The 22,140-nt window shown below is 46.5% G+C and overlaps 1 protein-coding gene across 1 annotated transcript in view; it reads left to right on the top strand.

The window, feature by feature from the left end:
* gabbr2 (gamma-aminobutyric acid (GABA) B receptor, 2) overlaps positions 1-22,140 on the top strand; it is a 71,139-nt gene that overhangs the window by 40,222 nt on the left and 8,777 nt on the right. The window contains exons 4-13 of the mRNA XM_088404689.1: positions 89-190; positions 1,187-1,252; positions 1,330-1,518; positions 1,940-2,182; positions 4,609-4,669; positions 5,510-5,590; positions 5,765-5,915; positions 6,701-6,833; positions 7,827-7,934; positions 10,485-10,607. Coding sequence (XP_088260815.1) covers positions 89-190; positions 1,187-1,252; positions 1,330-1,518; positions 1,940-2,182; positions 4,609-4,669; positions 5,510-5,590; positions 5,765-5,915; positions 6,701-6,833; positions 7,827-7,934; positions 10,485-10,607 — 1,257 coding nt within the window. The remainder of the gene's footprint in view (positions 1-88; positions 191-1,186; positions 1,253-1,329; positions 1,519-1,939; positions 2,183-4,608; positions 4,670-5,509; positions 5,591-5,764; positions 5,916-6,700; positions 6,834-7,826; positions 7,935-10,484; positions 10,608-22,140) is intronic.

Genomic DNA, 22,140 nt, shown 5'->3' with positions numbered 1-22,140 from the left:
AATATTTTTTAGCCATATATTTATTCGTTTGTTGTTTTCTCTCTCTCTGAAATTTTATTTATTTATTTATTTTTATCTGCCTGCTCAGGTAAGAAACGACCTGACGAGCGAACTGGAGAAGGCCGACATCCAGATCGCCGACACCGAGAGTTTCTCCAACGACCCCTGCGTTAACGTCAAGAAACTCAAGGTGAGTTTTATTTATGCCCTGAAATGCGGGTTATGACTTAAAATTTGGGTTTCAAGCCTCAAGCCTGCTTTTCAAGATATGTTTAAAACAGATTGAAAATCTGGAAATGAGCACATGATTAGGGTTTTACCAAATACATCTGATTTTAAAATATGGTTTCAAATTATGCTCCGGCTTCCAAGCTGGGCTAAAAGCAAGAGTGTTTCAAACATGTTTTATTCTTCCGACTGCCTCGCGTATTCCCATTTGTGCAATGCTAGCATCTCGCTAGTCCCACTGCGTGCGCTAGCAGCTTGCGTGGCTACCGTGGCGTAGCGTGTTGCTTATTATGAGAGTCGTAAAGTTTCAAACGGACACCACAGCTGCACTAAACACCCACAGCAACATTGGGATGCCGTAAAAGCTCACGTGTGACCCCTCAGGCGAAAGGCGCGCCAACAGTCTAGCACACATACAAACTGCTTTTTCTTAAACTAGCTAGCTAATGAAACATACCTATCATAAGTATTGTGCATTATTATAAATACTCTGAATTGTCCAAAGTTACTTCAGGGGTTAAGCTAAATAATTAGCCGCAACATTTTGTAAATATTCGTGCTGGAGCATCCTCGCCAATGAAAATGTTTTAATCTTTGCGAGTTCAGACATTTAAGAATAGAGTTTTTATATACAGTAAATATTGAGTTTGAACTGGTGTTTTAATCACCCCCAGGGGGCACTTTCCATTACTAAACACAATCAGGCATGTTACCGTTGTGTTGGTGCGGTATTCATACAATCCAAGTGTATCTGTGTTACGGTGTTGATCTTATTTCTAGACGCGACAGAAATAGATTTTCTGTTCTTTTTTTTTTTCGTCTAATCCGGTGCGTCTTATCGTCCAAAAAATATGACAGTTATGATTTGAGCTTCCGATCTATTCTTGATCACTGAACTAAACTCCGCGAAAAACTGAAGCGAAGAGTGTGGCTTACCTATCTATTTGTTTTCCCTCAGGACAACGACGTGAGGATCATCATCGGCCAGTTTGACGAGAACCTGGCCGCCAAAGTTTTCTGCTGCGTAAGTGGCCACCCCCCGGCGCGGCGCCGCCACGTCCCGACGACGCCTGAACATCTCTTTCTTTTCCTCTTCTCCAGGCGTACAACCTGAACATGTTTGGCAGCAAATACCAGTGGATCATTCCTGGCTGGTACCAGGGCAACTGGTGGGAACAGGCCAACAGCACCAACTGCACCACCAAGAAGCTGCTGGCCGCCATGGAGGGCTACATCAGCGTGGACTTTGAGCCCCTCAGCGCCAGGCAGATCAAGGGCATCTCCGGAAGGGTGAGCCCAATGTAGAAAAACAAAACAAGACGTAGAGTTAAGAACGAATGCACTCAAGCGTTTGGCCTGGTATTTGCTTGGTATTTACGCTCTTGGTAATGGCAGGACTGAAAAAAACGTACATGGACAGCTCAACCGTGAAGTGTTTTTTTTTTTTATATTTTGTCGACATGCGAGCTAATTGGTTTTTGGACTTTGGGAGCTAGCGGGATACTTCCTGTTTTGTGGTTTTCGCAGTACATCCTGGCCTAGTTAGCATTTGTAGTTTGCTTTAATTCCAGGCTTGTTTTCTTTGTTAGCCGGTAACTTCCTGCTTTAGCTAGCAAGATGCTAGTTGTCCGTGAGCAGGCTCCGTCTTGTTCGTACACTTTGTGTATTTGTTTGCTGGCTACCTAACAACAAACTCTGCGTCCCATTCCAGACCCCGAAGGAGTACGAGCTGGAGTACAGCCGCGAGCTGCGTCAGAAGGGCGTGGAGCCCAGCAAATTCCACGGTTTCGCCTACGACGGCATCTGGGTCATCGCCAAGACCTTGACCCGGGTCATGCACCTGCTGCGTGAAAAGCAGCGGCTGAGCGGGCGGCCCGACTTCACCGTGGACAACCACGAGGTGGGCAAGATGGTGCTGGACGTCATGAACGAGACCAACTTCTTCGGCGTCACGGTGAGTTCATTAGCGTTCATTAGCGCAAACGCTTTGAGGTTACTTAGCCCCTGCGAAGTGCTTCCGCATGCCCGCGCCAGCGTGTACACCACCGATCCTGTCGCGCGTTTCTTTTCGCTTCCTCTTGGGCGAATACCAGGTCTCCCGTCCTGCTCAGGAAGCATTAGTTAGCAGACATCTTGCTATTTATGACTCAGCAAGCTAATGCGTTTAGTTCCTGGTTTGTGTCATAACTTCAGTGCAGGTTTCTTCCTGGTTTATTCTTATTATATTTCAGGGATGTTTGATTTTCCTCCAGATCGATACCACATTCTGAGTTCTCAATTGGAGTAGTCGCTGATACCAAGTACTCTTAGTAACAGAGTACTCTATTATAGATAATTGGATTATTGATTAGGTGTTGATTAATTGTTGCAGCTTTATAGAGATGTGTAAAAAATTGGCGGTACAAATATATTGACGTGTTGATGCTAAAAGGGGCAATAATAGATGTTGAAAGCATCCATGAAATAAGATTAGCTTGCACGCACCAGCCTCACTCCCACTCACACACGCACGCACGTGCGCACGCATGAGGCAGCAGACACGGGAAGGCAATCTCCTGCCACCACCGCCAGCACGCTGCATGCATCTTTTATGCCACTTTCTTCACACACACACAAAAAAATAGCTGCTGTTACACAACCTGAAAAACTGCAAATTCCGCCTCTTTATTTGAAGCCTTTTTCTCCCCCTGTTTTTTTTTTTTTTTTTTGCACACTCCAATGCCGTGAGAAGACAATTTGCGAGCACTCTATCACGAAGGTCTCTGCACTATCGATCCGCTGCAGATGCTCCCCCTGCCGGTTCCGCAGAATGAAAAGGGGGTGGGGTTGATGGAGACGACACGCATCTTTGATTGGCAGCCACCGAGGCGCGACCGCAAACATTTCTTTGAAGGCGCGACGCATGTGTTCATTTAATCCGGGGAGAGCCGGCATTTTCCTGTAATTAGCCAGGTGTAAATCAGGGGGACTGTCCCTTTTCAAGTCTTTTCTAACATTTCATACAAAAAAAAGTTAAAAGCGACACAAATTTTCATTTGATATCGTGGATCGTTATCGGTATCGGGCAGTCATCAAGGCAGCAACATTTTAAGTGAAAAAGTTATATCGGGATCACCTCTAAATCTTATACAATGCAAATTAAACTCATCCAATCGAAAAGACGTATTTTTTTTTACATTGAATGTTAGGACTCTTTTTTGGGTGGGGGGGCATTTAGTAGGTTAATAAATCAGACGCGGACGGCACAATCTTTTTCTCAGTTTTTCATAAAGCAGGAAAAAGGAGCCCAGTTTCAGTCATCTTTTCGCTGACGCTAAAGAACGGAGGGGGGGGGGGGCTAATTGCTGAGTCATGAAGGCAAGACCTTGTTTGCACAGCGGGTGCCCGAAGGTGCCGTTTAATGAATTGTCAATGGACCCGCAGACTTTGACCCTGGTGTGCGTGCGTGTGTGTGCGTATGTGTGTATGAATAATCACCCGCTTGTAAATCTACTTATGAATGTTTACATGACTCAATAAAAATTTGCGACGGACAAGAAATGGAACGAAATTGTTCCCCGAAGTCAAAACGCTTTTCAATTGCTTTATTATCGGCATCTGATTTTCCCAAAAAGCACGACAGTCGACAAAATTCCGTCTTCGATGAAGTCCATACACACGCGACAAAGATGTCAGACTTGTTGGCGCAGTGGCGGAGGAAAGATGAAGATGGAGGAGGCGAGCGAGGGCGAGACGAGATAAAGCCACAGAGGCCAAATTGATTGGACGACATGAGACGATAATGCCGCAAAGCTCAATTGCTTTTGTCTACTTTGTCAGCTGTGCGGCTTGAAAGTGCTTATCTTGTTCCCGCCCTGCTTCAATCAAAGATTTGGGGGGGCCGAGTTGGGCTCTTTAGCCAAACGCTAACGTGAGGATTCAACCAATTTAAAAAAAAAATCAGATTGCCAACGATAAATACTTCAGGGAACCGTTTTCAGGGATGCTTGATACTCCTCTTTAAGAGGCGATACATGTCCAAGTACTCAACTCTTGAACTGGCATCTATAGTGATACTAGATAGCGATAGCATGAGTACTTTTGATATACAAACTTCCCCTAAAAGAATTACCGGTAAATGCAAGAACCGATACCTTGAAATAAGGACAGGTATTGGCCCGATACCGAGACTGATATTGAGACTCGGTGCTGGACCATCCCTGATAATAACAACTCTTAGTTTCTGCCCTACAATTAACATTTATTAGGGATGCTCAATGGTGCTCTTACAAAGGAGCGCTTCCGATACTAGTATCAGCTGCAATTGCAATTATCGATGTCTTGGAACTTGTCAGTGGAACTTTTTTCTGAAATGTAATTCCTTTGTTTTCTTTCTTCCAGGGCCAAGTGATGTTCCGCAACGGTGAGCGGATGGGCACCATTAAATTCAACCAGTTTCAAGGTAAAAACATTTCAAGGATCCCGGCGCCGTCCGTCGTCTTCGGCGTTTGATTTGACAGGCCGGTTTTTGAAAAGCTCTTTAGCGGGCTTGGATCGGCGCCGACTAAGCTCGGAAAAAGCTTCGCGGGAAAAGAGATTTTCGAGAGACTTTGTCCACTGGATATTCTTGTTGGGTTTTGTTTTAACTTGGGCCCAAGCAATTATTTATTTTTTATTTATTTTTGAACGATATTTTTACATCGCTTCACTAGCTTCATCATCGGACGTCGGTTTTTTTAATTTTGCTTTTTCAGCGACCGGCCCACCCTCATTGGCCCCTACCCATTTTTATGATGTAATATTTATATATTTTTTTGCCCCTAATATATTTGGTTAATCGACCAGTTAACCAGTTTTTCACACAAATGCAAAATCCGACATAATGCCAATATATGAGGCGTAACAAATCGACGCAGAGGACGTTTGCGTCCCGCCTAACGTTTGTCGGACGATTTCGTTCCGCAAAAACGTACCCGCGCAGCTTTTTTTTTTTTTTTTTTTTCCTGGCTCGCCCGTCTCGGAGAAGCATTTATCTCCTCGATTTCCTCGTCCGCTATCTTCTCTTTATCGCCCGTCGACTCTCCTCGAGGTGAAATAAAGGCATAATTGAAACGGCATAAAGGGGGAAAGCATATTACAAAACATATTAAAGCGCATATTCCGTTCCTTAAGTGATAGCCGTTGCCGAGTGCTTTATTATCCGCCTTATTGATGTGTTGTCGTATCGCTAATGCGCTTCGGATGTATTTGGAGGTCGTAAAGTTGAGCGGGTGTTAATAAAGGTTGTTGATTGTGAAAACAGAGGGCCAGGAAGTGAAGGTGGGAGAATACAACGCCATCGCAGACGTTCTGGACCTCATCAATAACGCCATCCGATTCCAAGGTGACGTCCGCTTGTATTTCTCCGTTAGCGTTCTTACCGATACAGAACCGGGAATTGCGATCTGCGAGGACGTTCCAAAAAGCGAAAACGAAGAAAAAACACTCATGAGAAAATGACTCAAGGGGAAGTGGCTCTGGATTTGCCCGGACTCTAATTTTGAACGTTCTTCTTCAGGCGTGGAACCGCCCAAAGATCAGACGTTTGTACATTCGCAACGACGGCACATCAACGTTCCGCTTTACAGCATCCTGTCCACCATCACCATCTTGGGCATGCTCATGGCCGGAGCCTTCCTCTTTTTCAACATCAAGAACAGAAACCACAGGTGAGACCGCAGTCAAGCAAAAACACAAAGTAGGGCCGTGACCCCCCCCCAAAAAAAAAAATCACAATTGTGTTTACATTTGGGTAATGCAAAGAACATAAAGAAGAGTTCTTTAGTGTAAAAGACTACCGATACCAGGTACAGATACTAGGTCTTGATATCGGCGCCGATACCAGCTTTTTTTTTAAGGTTTTGGTACTCAGAAGACAGCCCATGCTAGCAGCCGCCGTTTGGCCCTTTTGCAATCAAAAACAAGAAATTTGAAGAATTGAAAAGTTACAGTTAATTTCTTTTATGTTTTAGGGAAATTTGCTCCATTGGGATGTATAGATGTGCCTATAAAATTCTGTCGTTTTGGTTTTTTTGTTTTGCTTTTTGGGGAGGAAATTTTATGTCAAAAGTACAAGTGATATCGGTCTTTGGTATCAGTGACTGCCGCTACCAAAGTATTGAATAATACAAAAAAATGGTATCGGATTTTGCTCAACGCAAATGTCACATATCAAGTTTGTGGCTATCGAGTGGTTCCACGTATCTGGGCCCAATATTGTTTCAACAGTTATCAATTATCATCATTAACCTAGTCAACACAATACAAATACAATACAAATCAAAACTGTTGCTGTTTGATTCATTCTCAAATAGCTTCAAACCCAGTGCGAAGTTGTGATATTGGATTAAATGCTGTTAAAAAAAGAATCCAATTTCCTGACTGTAGATGTTCATCCAATATATCAACTGCGGTACGATGATCTCATGATATGAAAGCCATATTTGTGGTGCAGACTGATCAAGATGTCCAGCCCCTACATGAACAACCTGATCATCTTGGGCGGGATGCTGTCCTACGCCTCCATCTTCCTCTTCGGATTGGATGGCGGCTTTGTGTCCGACAAGGAGTTTCAGACGCTCTGCACGGTCAGTTTGGGGGGGGGGGGGGGGGGGGGGGGGGGTCAACAGGGGTCAGATAGATAGATAGATTACCTGCGATTGAATATTTGGGACTCTTGAAAGTACGTAAAAATACGTCTCTGGCATTGAATGAGTTTTAAAAAAATGTCTTTGGGACTGAATGAGGCGGCGGATTTAGATACTATAAACCGCTTGAATAAGATAAATGGAGACAGCGTCTCTACAGGGAGGGGGGTCTTTAGCCAGCACTTTCGGACTCCGCCCTCAGGCCGTGACGCCCATAAACTTGTCTTTTGCCACGCCAGCAGAATGTCCTCAAAATGCTGCGTAGGACGCTTGCAGGTGGAAAGAAAAGTACACTGTGGCTATATTAGGCTTTGTCAGGTTTTTTTTTTTTGAAAGTGCGCTTTTAGAAGGCGTCCTCTGGTGCCGCATCACCGTGAGAGGTCCACGTTTTGTTTCTTCTTATTAGGACGAATTACTCTCAAGAGTGTGACAGCATCCGTGCTTAGCAGATAAGAGACGCCAAAGCAACCTGACAGCTTTTATTTTTTTCCGTCCTTTCTTAGTTGCGGTTCATTTTTAGAGCGCTATTTTGGCATCTTCAAGGAAATGTTCGGACTTGTCAGAGACGTGAGTGACGAGGGCCCGAGCACCAGGTGGCGCCGAGAGAAACTTAAAGGTTATGGAATATCGACACCTGGGTGAGACGCGGGAAAAAGTCTCAAGGAGCCATGTGCAAAATGTGACAGCAAGTTCAGGCAAAATGTGCACCCGTATGCATATTTTCACTACAACACAATTTAGCAATAAGTTGCTTCCTGTTCCAATTACTTTGCTCTTAATTTGAAAAGAAACATTAAATGTTCCTGTCACGGCACGAAAGAAAAAATGTCATTAGTTTTTCCGATAGCCGCAGAATCTCTGTCCCGATCGCGGGTATCCGTAGGGGTACTTTGAGAAGCGCCGCCTTAAAGCAGCGCTCTTGTGGCCCGACAGGTTCGAACGTGGATCCTCATCGTGGGCTACACGACGGCGTTCGGCGCCATGTTTGCCAAGACCTGGAGGGTGCACGCCATCTTCAAGAACGTCAAGATGAAGAAGAAGGTAACGGGAGAGTTTTGATTGAGGCCCGCCATCTTCATTTTGCGTAGCATAATTTGCCTCATCACCTTTACCAGAAAGACTTGACGTTGTTTTTATTTTAAATTACATTATGATATAGACCTGTGATGTCCAAACATTAAAACAAGGGCCAAGTTCTTTGATATATCAAGTAATTACATATTGTTATTAAAAAAAAATGCTACATTAAGGTCAATTATGATTTTTTTCATCAATCTTCTAACACTGACTTCCATCAAACCTTTTCATTGAACAGCATTACGGGTCATGTCGAAAGGTGGGCCGCCAAAATTTGGATTGCGGCCCACACATGGCCCCCTTGCCATAGTTTGAACACCCCCAATGAGCACAACGTGTAGTCGCTCGCTCGCTTGGATTTTAACGTGTTTAATATGCTAAAGTTAAAAAAAAATTAAAATCTGTGGCCCTCAGAGGAGAATTTTGGACACCCCTGGTGTATCTCAACAGACATTAATTTTGGGACACGGAGCAGGCACTTCGAGGCTGGGTCCGAAATGTCTGAAATAAATGACATCCAAGACACGCGGATGAGTTACTCCCCTTGCACGGCGGGATAGCAATTATACGGTACAAGTTGCTGGCAACATAGCTGGCGAGGGAATACTTCTTCATCTACGGATTACACTTTTGTCAGTCACGCCCCATCAACTACCTTGAAAAACAACAGTAGTCACTACACGAGCTCCGTGCAAGGGATCCTTCGGCAGATGGTTTTGTCTGATCTCGTCATCCGCCGGGAAATGATGGCGACCCAGCGCACGCCACGCTTTACTCGGGCCTCTTGCGAAAGCCCCGAACGGGATGCTGTCCAAACTTTTTCTTCCGTGGGCCACATGCGGGAATATTAAAGGGTGCGAAGGCCACTCCAAAATGATTTTCATTTATTCCAACCCAAAATACTTGCCCTCAACACGAATAGCTGTTTTAAATGGCAAATACTTCAGGAAAAAAAATTGAAATTAGTACATGGCATTGAATGTCTTGACTCGGGCCGCTTATATTTGGACAGCGGGCCAGAAAATAGCCCCCGGGCCCTAGTTTGGACACCGGCGAAGAAGGACTCTACATTTTTAAAGGGATTTCAGGAGTCCAACATGTGATGGCTTTCCAAAATATGCAACAAATAAGTCATTTTTGGATGTGATGCGGGCCGCTTAAAATTGGAAGGCGGGCTGCCAATGGCCCCCGGGCCCTAGTTTGGACACCGCCCGTGCCATTTTTGTGTATGCAACAGCAGCACTCGAGATTTTTGAAGGGATTTTAGAAGGCCGCTTTCGAGTCTGGAAATAACTTCGATGAAAGCTTTTGAGCCATCACATTCAATCACTTTGATTGGCCGAGTTATGTAAACGAGATGCAGACTGTAGTAGCGCTTCTCCGCTTTTTTTTTTTGTATTTATAGAAGCGTCCCCCCCTTCCCCCCGCCCTGTCTCTCGCTCCCACTCGCCATCTTTCTGGAGCAAGTGTGGGTGGCCTGCCAGGATGAGAGGGGCGGATCAAAAGAATTGGAAGGATTCGGGGCCGAGTGGCGCAAACAGGCAAAAAAGGAGGGCCGAGGAGGCGGCCCGAGAAAAGACAAACCAGAGGTGGACGAAAAGGCGCATGAGGGAAGTGGGCGGGAACGCCCCGAAAACCCCATCGCCGGGAACTTTAGCCGACATCTTCTTCGGCTCTCGGGAGTCGCGCGAGACTAAATCAAAGCTGACCGCTCAGCCTTTGCGCTTTTTAATTAGGCCCGCGGAACAGTCGGAGCGCTCGCTGTCTTCTGGAGGATTTCGCAGCATCGGACGACCTCAATTTCCCTTTCGAGGGGTTAGGATTTTTTTTTTTTTTTTTTTTAGGTCACCAGGTGGCAGCCATCCTACTTTTTTGTTGTTAGCCAATGGGGACCGTCAAAGACATGATCGGCCAACGTGGCAAAGAAAAAGTCTGTGTGAAAGCGGCTTTTCTTTTCTTTTGTTTTTTCTCTGTCGTTGGCCCTTGATAAGTGGATGGCGGGCCGCCGGGTGGCCCCCGATGATTAAACGATGACGAGACTGGTGCGACGTTCCGAAAATTAAAATGAACTAAATCTTGAACAGACTTTGGCCTTGGCGGTTCACAAAAAGAGGCTGCAACTAATGAATATTTACTTATTCGTGATTTTCTCCAGTTTTTTTCCCATGCCTTTATTGAAAAATGACAAATTTGAAATGGGCACTATTGTGTGCCCGTCAATGTTGCGAAACCCGTCAGCAATATAATCACCCTCCATCAGGATTTTCCAACCGCCGTCAACTTGGACAGAAGCCATCGGTGGGGCGGACCTTTGCCTGACCTTTCCTTTGAACGTGGCTTTCACGCCGTCAAACGGCGTTCTAAATAAAGATCACAAACGGGGCGCCGCTTTCATCCCCGCCAAAGTTCACGCCTTGCGAAAAGTGCGTCGGGAGCTGGGGGGGGGCGCAATAATCGGGCCACTTGATTGCAACGCTCATAACGGTCTTGTTTTTCTCCATTCCCCTCGTGCAGATCATAAAGGACCAGAAATTGTTGATTATCGTCGGCGGGATGCTGCTGATCGACTTGTGCATCCTGATTTGCTGGCAAATTATCGACCCGCTGAAGAGGACCGTGGAAGAATACAGCCTGGAGGTGGGTGCACATTGCCATCTTTTTCTACGTGTCCGCTGGGATCCGCCAGATTCTCGGAAAACAAAACAACCCCCCCCCCCAAAAATAAAAAAAAACAAAAAAAAACAAAACAGAATGCCTGTATTTGGAGCCCAAGCATAGAAAAATGCCAGCCTCAGGCTACGCTACCATCTGCCTTTTTTCTGCTGATTATTTTTGGGTTGGGATGTGAGCCGCCGCAACTTCCCGCGCTGATTACCCCCCCTCGACATTTGCCAGCTCGGATGCGAGACGTCGGCCGGGCCCGCCGGCACCGGCGTCCCCGGCCTCGTTTTTCCGAGCCGGAGAAGCGCGGAATAGAAACGGAGTCGTGACTGGGTGCGCCCGGCGGCTGAAATGCTAACGTAGCTTTGGCCCGTTAGCCCGGCCGAGCGTCGCAAAAACCGCGTTTTTGTCGGAAATTTTTCCACTCATAGCTGAGACGGCTATACTTCGCGTTTTGTGCATGTCATCGAGATCTTGCTTGCAGAATTTCTCGGGCTATTATTGGCCCGGCCCATTCTCACCGATATTTGACATTTTGACAAATATCGGAGTCTTCCATTTTTATAAATCTTTCTTAGTAGAAAAGTTTGTAATTTGGAATTTTAGTGTATCAATACTGTACATATGAATATAAATATGGTATGGATACAGTTTTATTTAATATCAGTCTATCGAGGCAGAAGTCTTCAAGTCACCCCCACATTCCAATTCATTTGCTCTTAATTTGAAAATAAAAATGTACTGTTCGGGTCACCGCCTTTCAGTGTTGAAACAACGAAAGGCTTTTCGTGAAAATTCCTACCATCATTCCTGCTGTGTTTCGGATTGCCGTTTTGAATGTGTTTTTCAAAAATTTGTTTTTGTAAATTTTGCTGGAGACCGCACAGATTTTCCAAATTTGGGCAGGAAGTTCGTGTTCATTTGGAGCATGGGCAAGTCATGTAGACGATTAAGGACCTCGCAGGGGTTTATCGGAAGGTCTCGCCAGTGGAACCGTAGTTTTCCACATTCCCAGAGCAACTTCTTTTCATCTTGTTTGTTGATTGTTGCCAAAAGTCTGCGGGGGATAGAGGCATGCTAGCTGGCAACTTGCAATTTTACAAAGTGATAAATAAAGTCCACTCGGACCTTCATTTTAGTCCTTCCAGTCAGATCCATCTCAAAGGGGAGGGGCTCGTCCCATTTCCATTCTGGGTGAGCGTACTCTCGGGCTACGCTCGGCTAGTTTACGCCACTCCAGACAAAGATGCGGTTCCCTTTTGTGACGCTACCGGCTAATGTTTTCAAGGTTGGATCGCGAGGTCAAGCTAACGTTGTTTAACATATTCATTTGTCAGTGCGTCCTCGCAGAGTATTCTCAGACTCCAGTGAATAAATTACCCGCGCTGCGGCGTGGGAGGCCGCCTCCCCACTTCTGGACGCACGCGGGCTGACGGATTTTTTTTTTTATGGGTCGCATTCTGGGGCAGACTTGGGTGGCTCCCCGTCCTGTCAAGTGGGATCAGACGCCGGAAGGCAATTGCAATTCTGAGGACACTCCGCAGGGACTGCCGGGTTCATGCTAATACACAACTGGAATCTATTTTGACCCATTTTCAGCTGTAAAGAGTTAATATCGAAATCAGTGGCATCTTTTTTGGGGGGTTTGCTCACGCTGAGTGATGATTGGCTGTTAATTGAGCCTTGAGCACATGTGATGTCATTTTCAGTTGGCGAAATGTGTTTTTAACTCATTCGATGCCAGGGACGTCTGATTCGTTGTAAAAAAGCATTCCAGCTTTTGTTTTTTTTCACGAGAGCTCGTGTGAATGCTGAATGGGGTGCACGTGTAGCTACAAAGACAAGCATGTGACCTTGTATATGTGTGTGTAGCTTTTGCATATATACGTGGATTTTTTTTTTCTTTTTTTTGCGGCCGCCGGTGCGTCTCCGCCCCCTCCCACGGCTCTCTTGCATAATGAAGGACGAACTGTCAGGAAGAAGATGATTAGCATTCCGCCGGATCCCGCAGTCAAGCATCTCCACCCTTCCTTCTGCCCCCCCCCCCCCCCCACCTTTTTTTTTTTCCTCCATCCTTGCGTCGCCACGGCAACGGCCACGGTTTCTGACACCCGTAACACTGTTGATCCGTCCCAGACCAAAATAGCTAGTTGGGGCTTTTTCCTGTTTTTTTATTTGATTTTTTTATAACATGGCAACATACGTGCGGTAGGCGAGGATGACGATGAGGCGTTCACTGACGCACGTTTGAAGGTGAACCGCCGCTTATTATCGGCGGTGCAGACGCTGACATCATCAGCGAACAGGTACAGCAAGGGCGAGCTGGCGCTACACACACTGAAGATATGCCGCACTGGACGTTTCGCCACAGTTCAAAGCATGAGAAAAACGTCATAGCTTCTACCTTAGTTTGAAATTTTTGCTAATTTACAAGACATTTACCACTCAATGCAACTAAAATAAGGTGAAACTGCCAGCGTATTCTTCTGTCCCCCTTTGATTACTGGGAGATTGCCCCCTGGTGGCTGAAAAATAAGTTGCAGCTACGCCGCACAAGGCTTTAAGCCACAGGGTTCAAAGCATGAGAAAAAGTAGCAGCTTATACAGTAGTTGGAAAGACATTTCCACAACTAAAATACGGTAAAACTACTAGCGTGTTCTTCCGTCACCACTTGATTGCAGAGAGATTGCCCCCTGGTGGCTAGTTAAAAAAACAAACAAAAAACGGACTATAAGCTGCGGGGTTCTAGGCTTATATAACGCAAGGGGTTGTTGTACTTTGTTCCAGAAAAGTACCAAGAACTTGAAGTTGCGAACGCTGTTTGGGGAATTGTTGCGGTTGGTGCCGCCTCCACGCCAGCTGGCTCTCCCCTTCCAAAAATGTCATTCTATGAGGGATAAAACATTGATGACTTGGTGTTGAAAAATACATGAGAATCCCGCTCACTTCCTCCTTCTTTAGCTCGCCTTCAGGTAGGGTGAAGGAGTTTGGCGGCGCGCGACTCGGAGAGGGAGATCCCGCGGTCGCGCGCCGCCGCGACGGGTCGCCCGCCCTTCGTTAGCCCGGACACAAAGCCGGCGCCGGCTCCGATCGATGCCTTTTCAAAGCTAACTGGGTCATTAAGGGATAACCGCCACCCACCTAGGCCCTTTCTCATCGACCGCCTCCGGATGGGGGGGGGCAAGGCGGCGTGCCGAGGCCTCACGACACTTTTTCCTTCTACCCAATCCCGGTCTTGACAGCCTCCAAGAATGGCCCGAGTGTTCTTAAGTCGTCGCTGCCCCATTGCATCATGGGAGAAGGCTTGGGAATGTTTCCGGGGTACTCAAAATCCCACAAAAGCCATTATTTGTTATTAGAGCACAAATATAGGGGTAAATAAACAAATCATAAATTATAGTTGCGCTATTATATATAAATATACATATTATTGTGACCCTTTTTGGTTATTTGGTCTCACATTCATGTCATAGTAAATGATCATTCATGGCATTGCTGTGGAGAGCAGTAGTGTTATCTCTTGACGTATTTTATTCACAAGATCAGGTAAAGGGAAAGGACGATGCATATCCATATAAATTAAAACATGCAATTTTTTCCAAAAGAATTACTAGAAAACAAATTAGCAATAAGTTGAATCTTGTTCCAGTTTATTTGCTCTTAATTTGAAAATTGTTCCATTATATTTGTCATTTTCTGGCAGATGACTTCCATGTAATTGAATGTTTTCCTTTTGAAATTAAGAGCAAATCAATTGGAAGATGAAGCTACTTTTTACTAAATTGTATTCTAGTGATTTGTGAAGATTTGTACGGGTGCACATTGTCATAAGTGACATGATTTTTTTCCGTATAAAAGAATCCTCGAGATAAAATCCGGCAGAATTCGTTCCAAAGTTGAATAAATCAGACTTGACAGGACGGCACTTTGTTCTAAGTCCATTTTTTTCTCAAATGCTTTACGCTGGAGGTCCCTTTGAAAAAAACGCTGCGGAACCACTGCTTTATCCGGAATATTTCAGTTATCTGCGTTTCGTAATATTATTGACAATACGACAAGCACTGATCTCAGTAACGGCTCAACTAATTCCACTTTTTATTGTATTTGCACGTATTAACTGCACATATTTGCATCTGATACGGTACCCGCGGCATTCCTGAAAAGGAGCAGAAAAACGCAGACCTCCGCCCCTCCGCCGTCCCTGCGGAAAATGGGCCAAAGGGGCCGTCCCGCTTCGCGTGCGGCGCGAAGAATATCCGGCTCCGCCGAACCCGCTTTTGCCGTAATCTTCTTAAGAGTGGACGGCAGCAAGGAAATATGTCTGCTTTGCGAGCTTGCGAGTTGAAACCGGGACACTTTCGGGCCATCCTCTTAATTACGCCTGTGTTTTTCCAGGTTAAGGAGCGGACCACTCATCAGTTTACACAAGGCTGTGGGAAAAATCCTCAGGGGCTCCGCTTTGACCCCAAAAATCAAGGCTTACGCCGCTTCGCCTTTGAACACGTTGCGGAACATATGCCTTCGTCTTTTCTGGGATAATTGATTAATTTCTACCTTCCAAAAACACATTTTTCTACTCTAGTGGGCCGCCGGAGAGAAAAGAGCGGACGAGACTCAGGCGTCATAAAGTCGATACGGCATAGGTCGAGCACCGCATAACTCCAGGTTCCAATATCATCATAATGTGATACTAGTATTTTTTATTTTGGAAAGGATTGGGGGGGGGTCGGGGGTCTCGGCTCATCGAGTCGGGAGGCAGTTATTGCGGCCAGTTATTGTGTTTTCTTCTTGAGCTTTTGGGGCTTTGAGGACACACATTCTTTCATTTGGGAGGATGTTTACGCTGCGTTGCCGCTATTTGTCGGCGGCGAGACGAGAGCGTAAAGCGTTATCGGTGAATCACGAAGGGGAGGCACTCCAAGGACTCCTCCAGAGGTGCGCCGGCCGCCCGGCTTGTTTGTCGACACTCCGGCAAGCTAAATTGGACCGCGCGGTTCCGCGCGGCCGAGCCCGCTCCGTTCGCAATGGAATAGCGGCCGATTCCTTTCGTGTCTTTCCCTTCCTCGGTACGGCTCCGTGTCTTTGTTCCAACGGTTTGCCGCCCGCGTAAAAAAGGAGCGGATTACCCAGCCGTCACCTTCCCGTCGCCCCTCTTACTTTCCTCACTTTTGTTTCCTCTCATTTCTCCTCTCCCGCTGCTCGCCCAGACTGCTGTTGCTAGGCAACAGCTGATTGACCAATTAGAAGTCTTCCAAATGAAAAGCAGTACGAGGAGTCCCCGCGGTTACACAGTCGAGGCTCGTGCGCGTCCGGGTACTGTAAAGGCGCACCGGAGTGCAATGAAAGCCAAAAGTGTTTTTTGCGCGGGCTGGTGCGCGTAGCCCGCCGTTTGATGTGCTCGCTTCAGTTTTGATATTCGGCTGCGGCAAAATGCTCCTTGCCGTTTTCTCTGTCCTTGACTGAAAAGAGTCGGGCGCGTCGAGGTTTCGGCTTCTGAACGTGCGAGGCGCGGCGTCTAGATGCACTCCAGCAGAAGGGTCCTTATTTGTTTCAGGAAGGGTTTGGGTTTCAGGGTTTCAGGGTTTCGTTGGGTCCGGTTCCATGAAGGGCTATGGTCAGGTTTCGGCATGCTTTACTTTTTCTGAACGCTGGTTGATCGACGGGAAGCATTTGCAGTGAGGTTTAAGGCCCAGATCCATTAGGTGTTAGGTTTCCGGTTCACGCAGGTGTAAGGTCAAGTGTGGGCTCCGGTTAAATCACCCTATAAGGCCTCGTTGCAGCGGTTGTTAGCGCAAACCTCAAGTGACATATCCAATCTCTTTCAGTCAAGAATCAACAGTAAACTACAGTCCGATTTCGGGTCTCTTTCCGTCAGGTTCGTAGTTACGTTTCAGAAGCGCCGCGGCGCAGTTCCTCTAACTTTGGAGTCGACTTCCAGTAAAAGGACGCTCAAGTGGTGGCACGTCTCAATGAAATGAACGTTAAGTCAGAGTGTGATTCAGTGCGAATCGACAGAAAAGCGAGCGAGTCAGCCGCTGAGCCGTAATGGAATCCTGTGGGTCGGGGCTGCGACGCTGATGGATGTGTCTGCTCCCTGATGGAGTGTCTCTCCGCAGGGCCGGAGATGCCCGGGGGAGGAAGATGGAAAGTAAGACGAGGGATGGCGGAAACGCCACACCTGTGGGGGCCAAGCTCTGTTAGTTGCAACAAGTGGAGGGAACTATGGGAGACGGCCAAGGTCGCCCAATGATGGCGATGATGAGAGCACTTGGCCGCCGCTTGAGCCAGGCCGCCGCCTCAGCGGCGTGAGCCTGCCAATAGCAAATAAGCGGAGTTCTTTTACACCAGACCTTGAGCCTCGGGCACACCGCGGGCCGCGGCACGGGAAGAAAAGATGACAAGGACGGGGAGGGGATGACTCGAGAGGGACCGGGGACGAAGGGAAGGGTGGAATGTCAGCCGAGGACGCTTTTGACTTAAATGTCAAGGACAAGGGCGCCGGTCGGATCGCCACGACACGGTTGAAAACAGAGCATAAGGGGACAGTTTCTGTGCGCTTTGGGTACTAGTTTCTACATAGTTTATGGGCCAGTTTCTGTCAGCTTTACTTTTCCCAATCGCTACGAGCGTCGCGTAATTGTTTTCGTAGGCTTTCGAGATCTGCTTCAGGGAAGTTTGGGGTCCGCTTTCTGTAAGACTTGCCCTCCAATTTTTGTAATGTTTACGCACCCGTTCTTCAACGCTTTGGGAATCGGTTTTGAAGATGTTTAAGGATGGGTCAACGTTGTAAGTTTTGAAAATCATGTGCACTGTTTAATGTTTACTTTTTTAAGTACTCTCGAGTTTAAGGTCCAGTTGGTGGAAGGAGAAGAAAGTAAACCAGAGTAGCAGAAGGCAACTGTAGTGATCAATGGCTGAAGCAGAAGATCTGTGACGGAGCGTGAGGAGCGCAAAGTAAGGGGGTGTCACGGCCACTTATCGTCACGCCACTGAGAGTGACGTTGATTAGCGCTCCGCGCCGACAGCGCCGACTGAAAGGTCGGATAATTAAACCCGAGCTGACACCGTGGAGGCCCGGCTCGCTCCGGTGCTGTAGTCAAACTCTTGCCTCGTTTGCGTTACCTGTTCACATTAATTATTTGGGTCGCCGCTACGAGATGTCATCAGGTGTGATCATGGAAGAAATTCAAGGTACTTTTAGCAGGCTGTGGCTACTGAACTAGAGTGTAGGGTCAGAGTTTGAATTTGTTTTTTTTTTATTTAGGGGTGCAAGGTATTGTTTTTGTTATGATTAATTGTTATTAGATTTAGAAAGTGGTCCTTAAATAAACGTCCCCATGAAGTAGTCCCCGGAACCAAAATGTAGCGTCGTAGTTCTCGATATGGGTGTGGGTCTCTAGATCGGCCTCCGGACCATTTTTAAGAGCCTTGATCTTGGAGTCAAAGGCATTTGTACTCCATATTGTATCAATCTCAGCATTTTTGACAAAGACCGGTCAAGACCATGTTACTGTAAAGTGTAAGCTCCACCACGACTAGTTCTACTACTGCTACTACTACTACTTGACTTCCAAAAGTCTTGATCTTGTCTCGGTCTCAAGCTCCAAAGGTTTTGGGCTTCTCTCGAGTCTCAACCTCCAAACTTTTTGGTTTCGGCTGGGTTTCAAGCTCCAAAAATCATAGTTTTGTCTCGTGTCTCAACCTAAAAAAAAGTCTTGGTCCCAACCTCCAAAAGTACTGGTCGTATCTCGAGTCCAGACCTCCAAAACTCAGTCTTTTGTCTCAACCTCAATGATGTCTTGGTCGTGGTTGGCGCGGCCTCGACGACAACACTTCCAAAATATTTGCTATTCCCTGATCTGCAGCTTTAGTTGAATTTTATTGTTGACTTCCTGGCTCCGGTTGAGAGTGATGTGGTTTATTGTATGACGCCAATAAAATTTCGAATGCAGTTACAGTAGGTGTCCGGTCCACTTAGCTGACACCAATGACTGTTGCACGCTTGCGTTCCACCTGCTCGGAATAATTGCTGGCGTCACCGGCTACCAGATGCCGTCAGACTTGTCACTTCACTCATTTTAATTTCCACCGTCGAGTCCAAGGTTTCCTTCGGTGGACCGGCTCGTATTTATAGCCGCCATCCTCTATGCGCGTCTGCGATGTTGTGAAGGTTGTGTCACCTTCCGTCTGAGCGGCTGGCTGTTTGTGTCAATGTCACCTCTGTTTAAAGCACCTTCCTCCTCCTCCTCCCCTTTCTCCCGCCAAAGTGTGAATTGGCTTCCTGTCATTTCCCGGCTCGGCTCGTCAAAGTCGAAAAGGGCCTCCAGGAGAGCCCAGGCGCCGTTTGAGCGCGCCCTGGGAGCTTCCTGCTTCCGTTGATCCGTCTAGTTTGGATGACTTTAATCGGTAAAGCGATATTACTTTGGTGTCAGGCGGGTTTCTGGGGTTAGTGGGCTCAGGAAAATTGTTAGAGATTGGGACGCAAAAATTTGCTTCAAAATCAAGGTTTAGGGTTCGAGATACAAGTGTTGTAGTCGAGACCTCGCCGACCCAGACCGAAACGTTATGGAGACGGGAGAGTAGTGAAATCAGGACTCGACTAAGGCTTTTGGAAGTCCAGACCCAGACAAGACTAAGATTATGGAAACTAGAGCGCATCGAGATCAAGAAAAGACCAAGGGTTTTGGAAGTCGAGACAGAACAATCCCAAGACTTTTGGCGGTTGGGGCTAGAGACCGAGACAGGACCAAGACTCTTGTCGGTCGAGGCTGGAGACCGATGTGGCCAAGACTGTAAGAAGTTGGGATTCGAGACCAAGACAAGACTTTTGGAGGTCGAGACCCAGATAAACCAAAACTTTCAGAGAACGCGTAGATCGCGAGATCACCAAGACTTTTAGAAGTCAGGACCGTGACAAGACCAAGACATCGTGGACTCTAGAGAGCATAGTGATCAAGACAAGACCAAGCCCTTTGGAGGGCGACACAGAAACAAGACCACGACTTTTGGAAATCGAGACAAAAACAACAGCGTCCTTTCTGCTGCCCAATTAAACAAATCTCAAATCCAAGCGAATTTATCGTTTGATTTCTTCTGCAAATGATACCGTCATAGAGTTCTTATTAAAACCGAATGGTCCTAGGGGTGGCGAAATGTTTTTTCCTTTCTCAAATAATTGCGAAGCACTGGTGTACGCTAATGAAAAGAGCCCCTGACGGGTTGAATCCTCGTCTCGTTGTCTCCTTCAGGGCGCAAAGAGATTGCTGAGTAGCTAGCAAGAGTTTAGATCTCGAGCGGCTCTGAAGCCTAAATGCTTCTCCAAACGGAGCTTCATCATTTTCACAATGTGGCGTATCAGCACTATAAGTTGACAAGGATCTCGGCGACCTTGCCTCCCGTGCCACAAAGGAGCCTTTTAGGAACGACATCAAAGGCGGGCGGAACCAGCCTCATTACGGGCCCATTTCAGGGCACCCGCCAGACTCTGCTCGCAAAAAAAAAAAAAAAACGCGCCTGCCTGCCTGCCTGCCTGCCATCTTCCTTTACCGGATACCGTACAAAATAGCAATGTCAGACTTCTCAAAATTCATTGATTCATCGACCTTGAAATAAGCCCGGGTATCGGTTCGACACCAATACTTGTTATCGGTTTTCACGCATCCCAAGATCAGCGGAATCTCTTCTCAACTTCATTAAAAAATAAAATTAAAAAATACCCCAAAGTTAATACAGTTTCATCATCATCAACCACTGTCCATTAGGAATTTTAAGAATTTGAAAAAGACCGATATTCGTCAATATGCCAAATATTGACCCAAAGTCTCGGTCTTGTTTCGGTCTCGGCTTTCAAAAGTCTTGGTCTTCTGATCGTCAAGAACTCCAAAGGTCTTGTCTCAGTCTCGACCGCAAAAGGTCTTGGTTTCGTTTCGGTTTTGGCTTTCAGAAGTGTTGGTCTTGTCTCAGTCTCCGAAAGCCTCGGTCTCGACCGCCGAAAGTCTTGGTTTCGTTTTAATCTCCGCTTCCAAAAGTCTTTTCTTGGTATCAACCTCCAACCTCCATATCTCCATAATCTCTCAGTCTCGATCTTTAAGAGTCGGTTCTGTTTCTGTCTCCATTTCCAAAAGTTTTGGTCATGTTTCAGTCTCGTCTTCTCAAGGTCTTGGTCTTCTCACAGTGGAGACTTCTGAAAGTCAATGTTTTTTTTCTGGGTCTTGACCTCCAAAAGACTTGGTCTTTTCCTGATCATCATGCTCTCTAGTCTCCATGATGCCTTGGTCTTGTCTGGGTCTGGACTTCCAAAATGTTTTGATCTTGGTTGGTGTGGTCTTAAATCTCGAACCTTAATCTGGATTTTGATCAGTTTCTTCCTACTGTTTTGATGGACTCAGCTGCCATTGTAATCATTTATCGCAGAAGATAAAGAACATCTGCCTGTGAGTATTGTTCTATTGCCTATCTACATGTGTTGCTGCACTCTTTATTTGTTGCCACCAAATTTTCTTGTGTACAATCGAGGGCAATTCTTCAGTTTTGCTCCGATTGCAGCAGCAGGTTGCAATCCAAACGTGTTCAATCTCCATCGCATTACAGCACTCGTATGTTTACCGGAGCGGCGAGTCCGCCGCGTGTCAATCTTGCCTCGCTCTCGCAAGCGCGGCAACGACATCGCCGACGGCCATCTGTCCAGGGCCTCTGCCGCCGTTGCGCCAGACATTTTTTTTTTTAAATGGCCGCTTCTGTTCTCGCTGTTTGTGCGCCGATGCAATCGCAGCAATGAAAGCAAAAACAGGTTGTGCCGAGCCCGACGGGCGCCACGGCGGCGTGACGCTGGGTAATAATGAACTCATTCAATCCCAAAGACGTTTTTTTTACCTTTTAATGAATTTAGTCATTTTATTTACTTTAGATAATTATTAGATAATAATAATAATAATTATTTAGATAATTATTTTTTTCCCCCCGGAGACACTTAGTAACATACAATAATATAAGCCATTATGTTTGTAAGTGATATGCGATGCTATGGCGATAAAGACTGCCGTTTAAACGGGGTGTTATCCTGCAGGAAGTTGTGCAACAGTCCACATGGAAATCTTTATTTTCTTCTCCATCGTTCGGGACCTGATGTCCTGCACTTTCTCCTCTGGGATGGACGTGTGGTGCATATATATGTGCGACAGGAGGCTTGTTCTGCTGGACTATATATAACCTGGGTGCAGCGCTACTGCGGTGAGGTGTCAGGATGGAGCAAAGTGCTTACACTTGTATTTATTATACGTATATAGCTATGCTAAACTGCGAGCATAAATCAGGAACGCGCTTTTGTGTGTACGTCCCCACCTTTGATTGAGGCTATTTACTGTTTTTATGCACGGCTAAGATCATGTGGGATACGTACAGTAAATACAGGTAAGGCTAGCCGCGCCAAAGCTATCGATTCACGTCGGGATTAAATGCGCCGGCGCGTCCTCGCGATGAGATTCACATGGCCGCGTGAGGCTGATTGCT

Source organism: Hippichthys cyanospilos, chromosome 21, assembly GCF_059441005.1.
Source record: "Hippichthys cyanospilos isolate Australia breed blue-spotted pipefish chromosome 21, RoL_Hcya_1.0, whole genome shotgun sequence".
Taxonomy (NCBI): Eukaryota; Metazoa; Chordata; class Actinopteri; order Syngnathiformes; family Syngnathidae; genus Hippichthys; species Hippichthys cyanospilos.
This window is presented reverse-complemented; position numbering and strand designations above follow the sequence as displayed.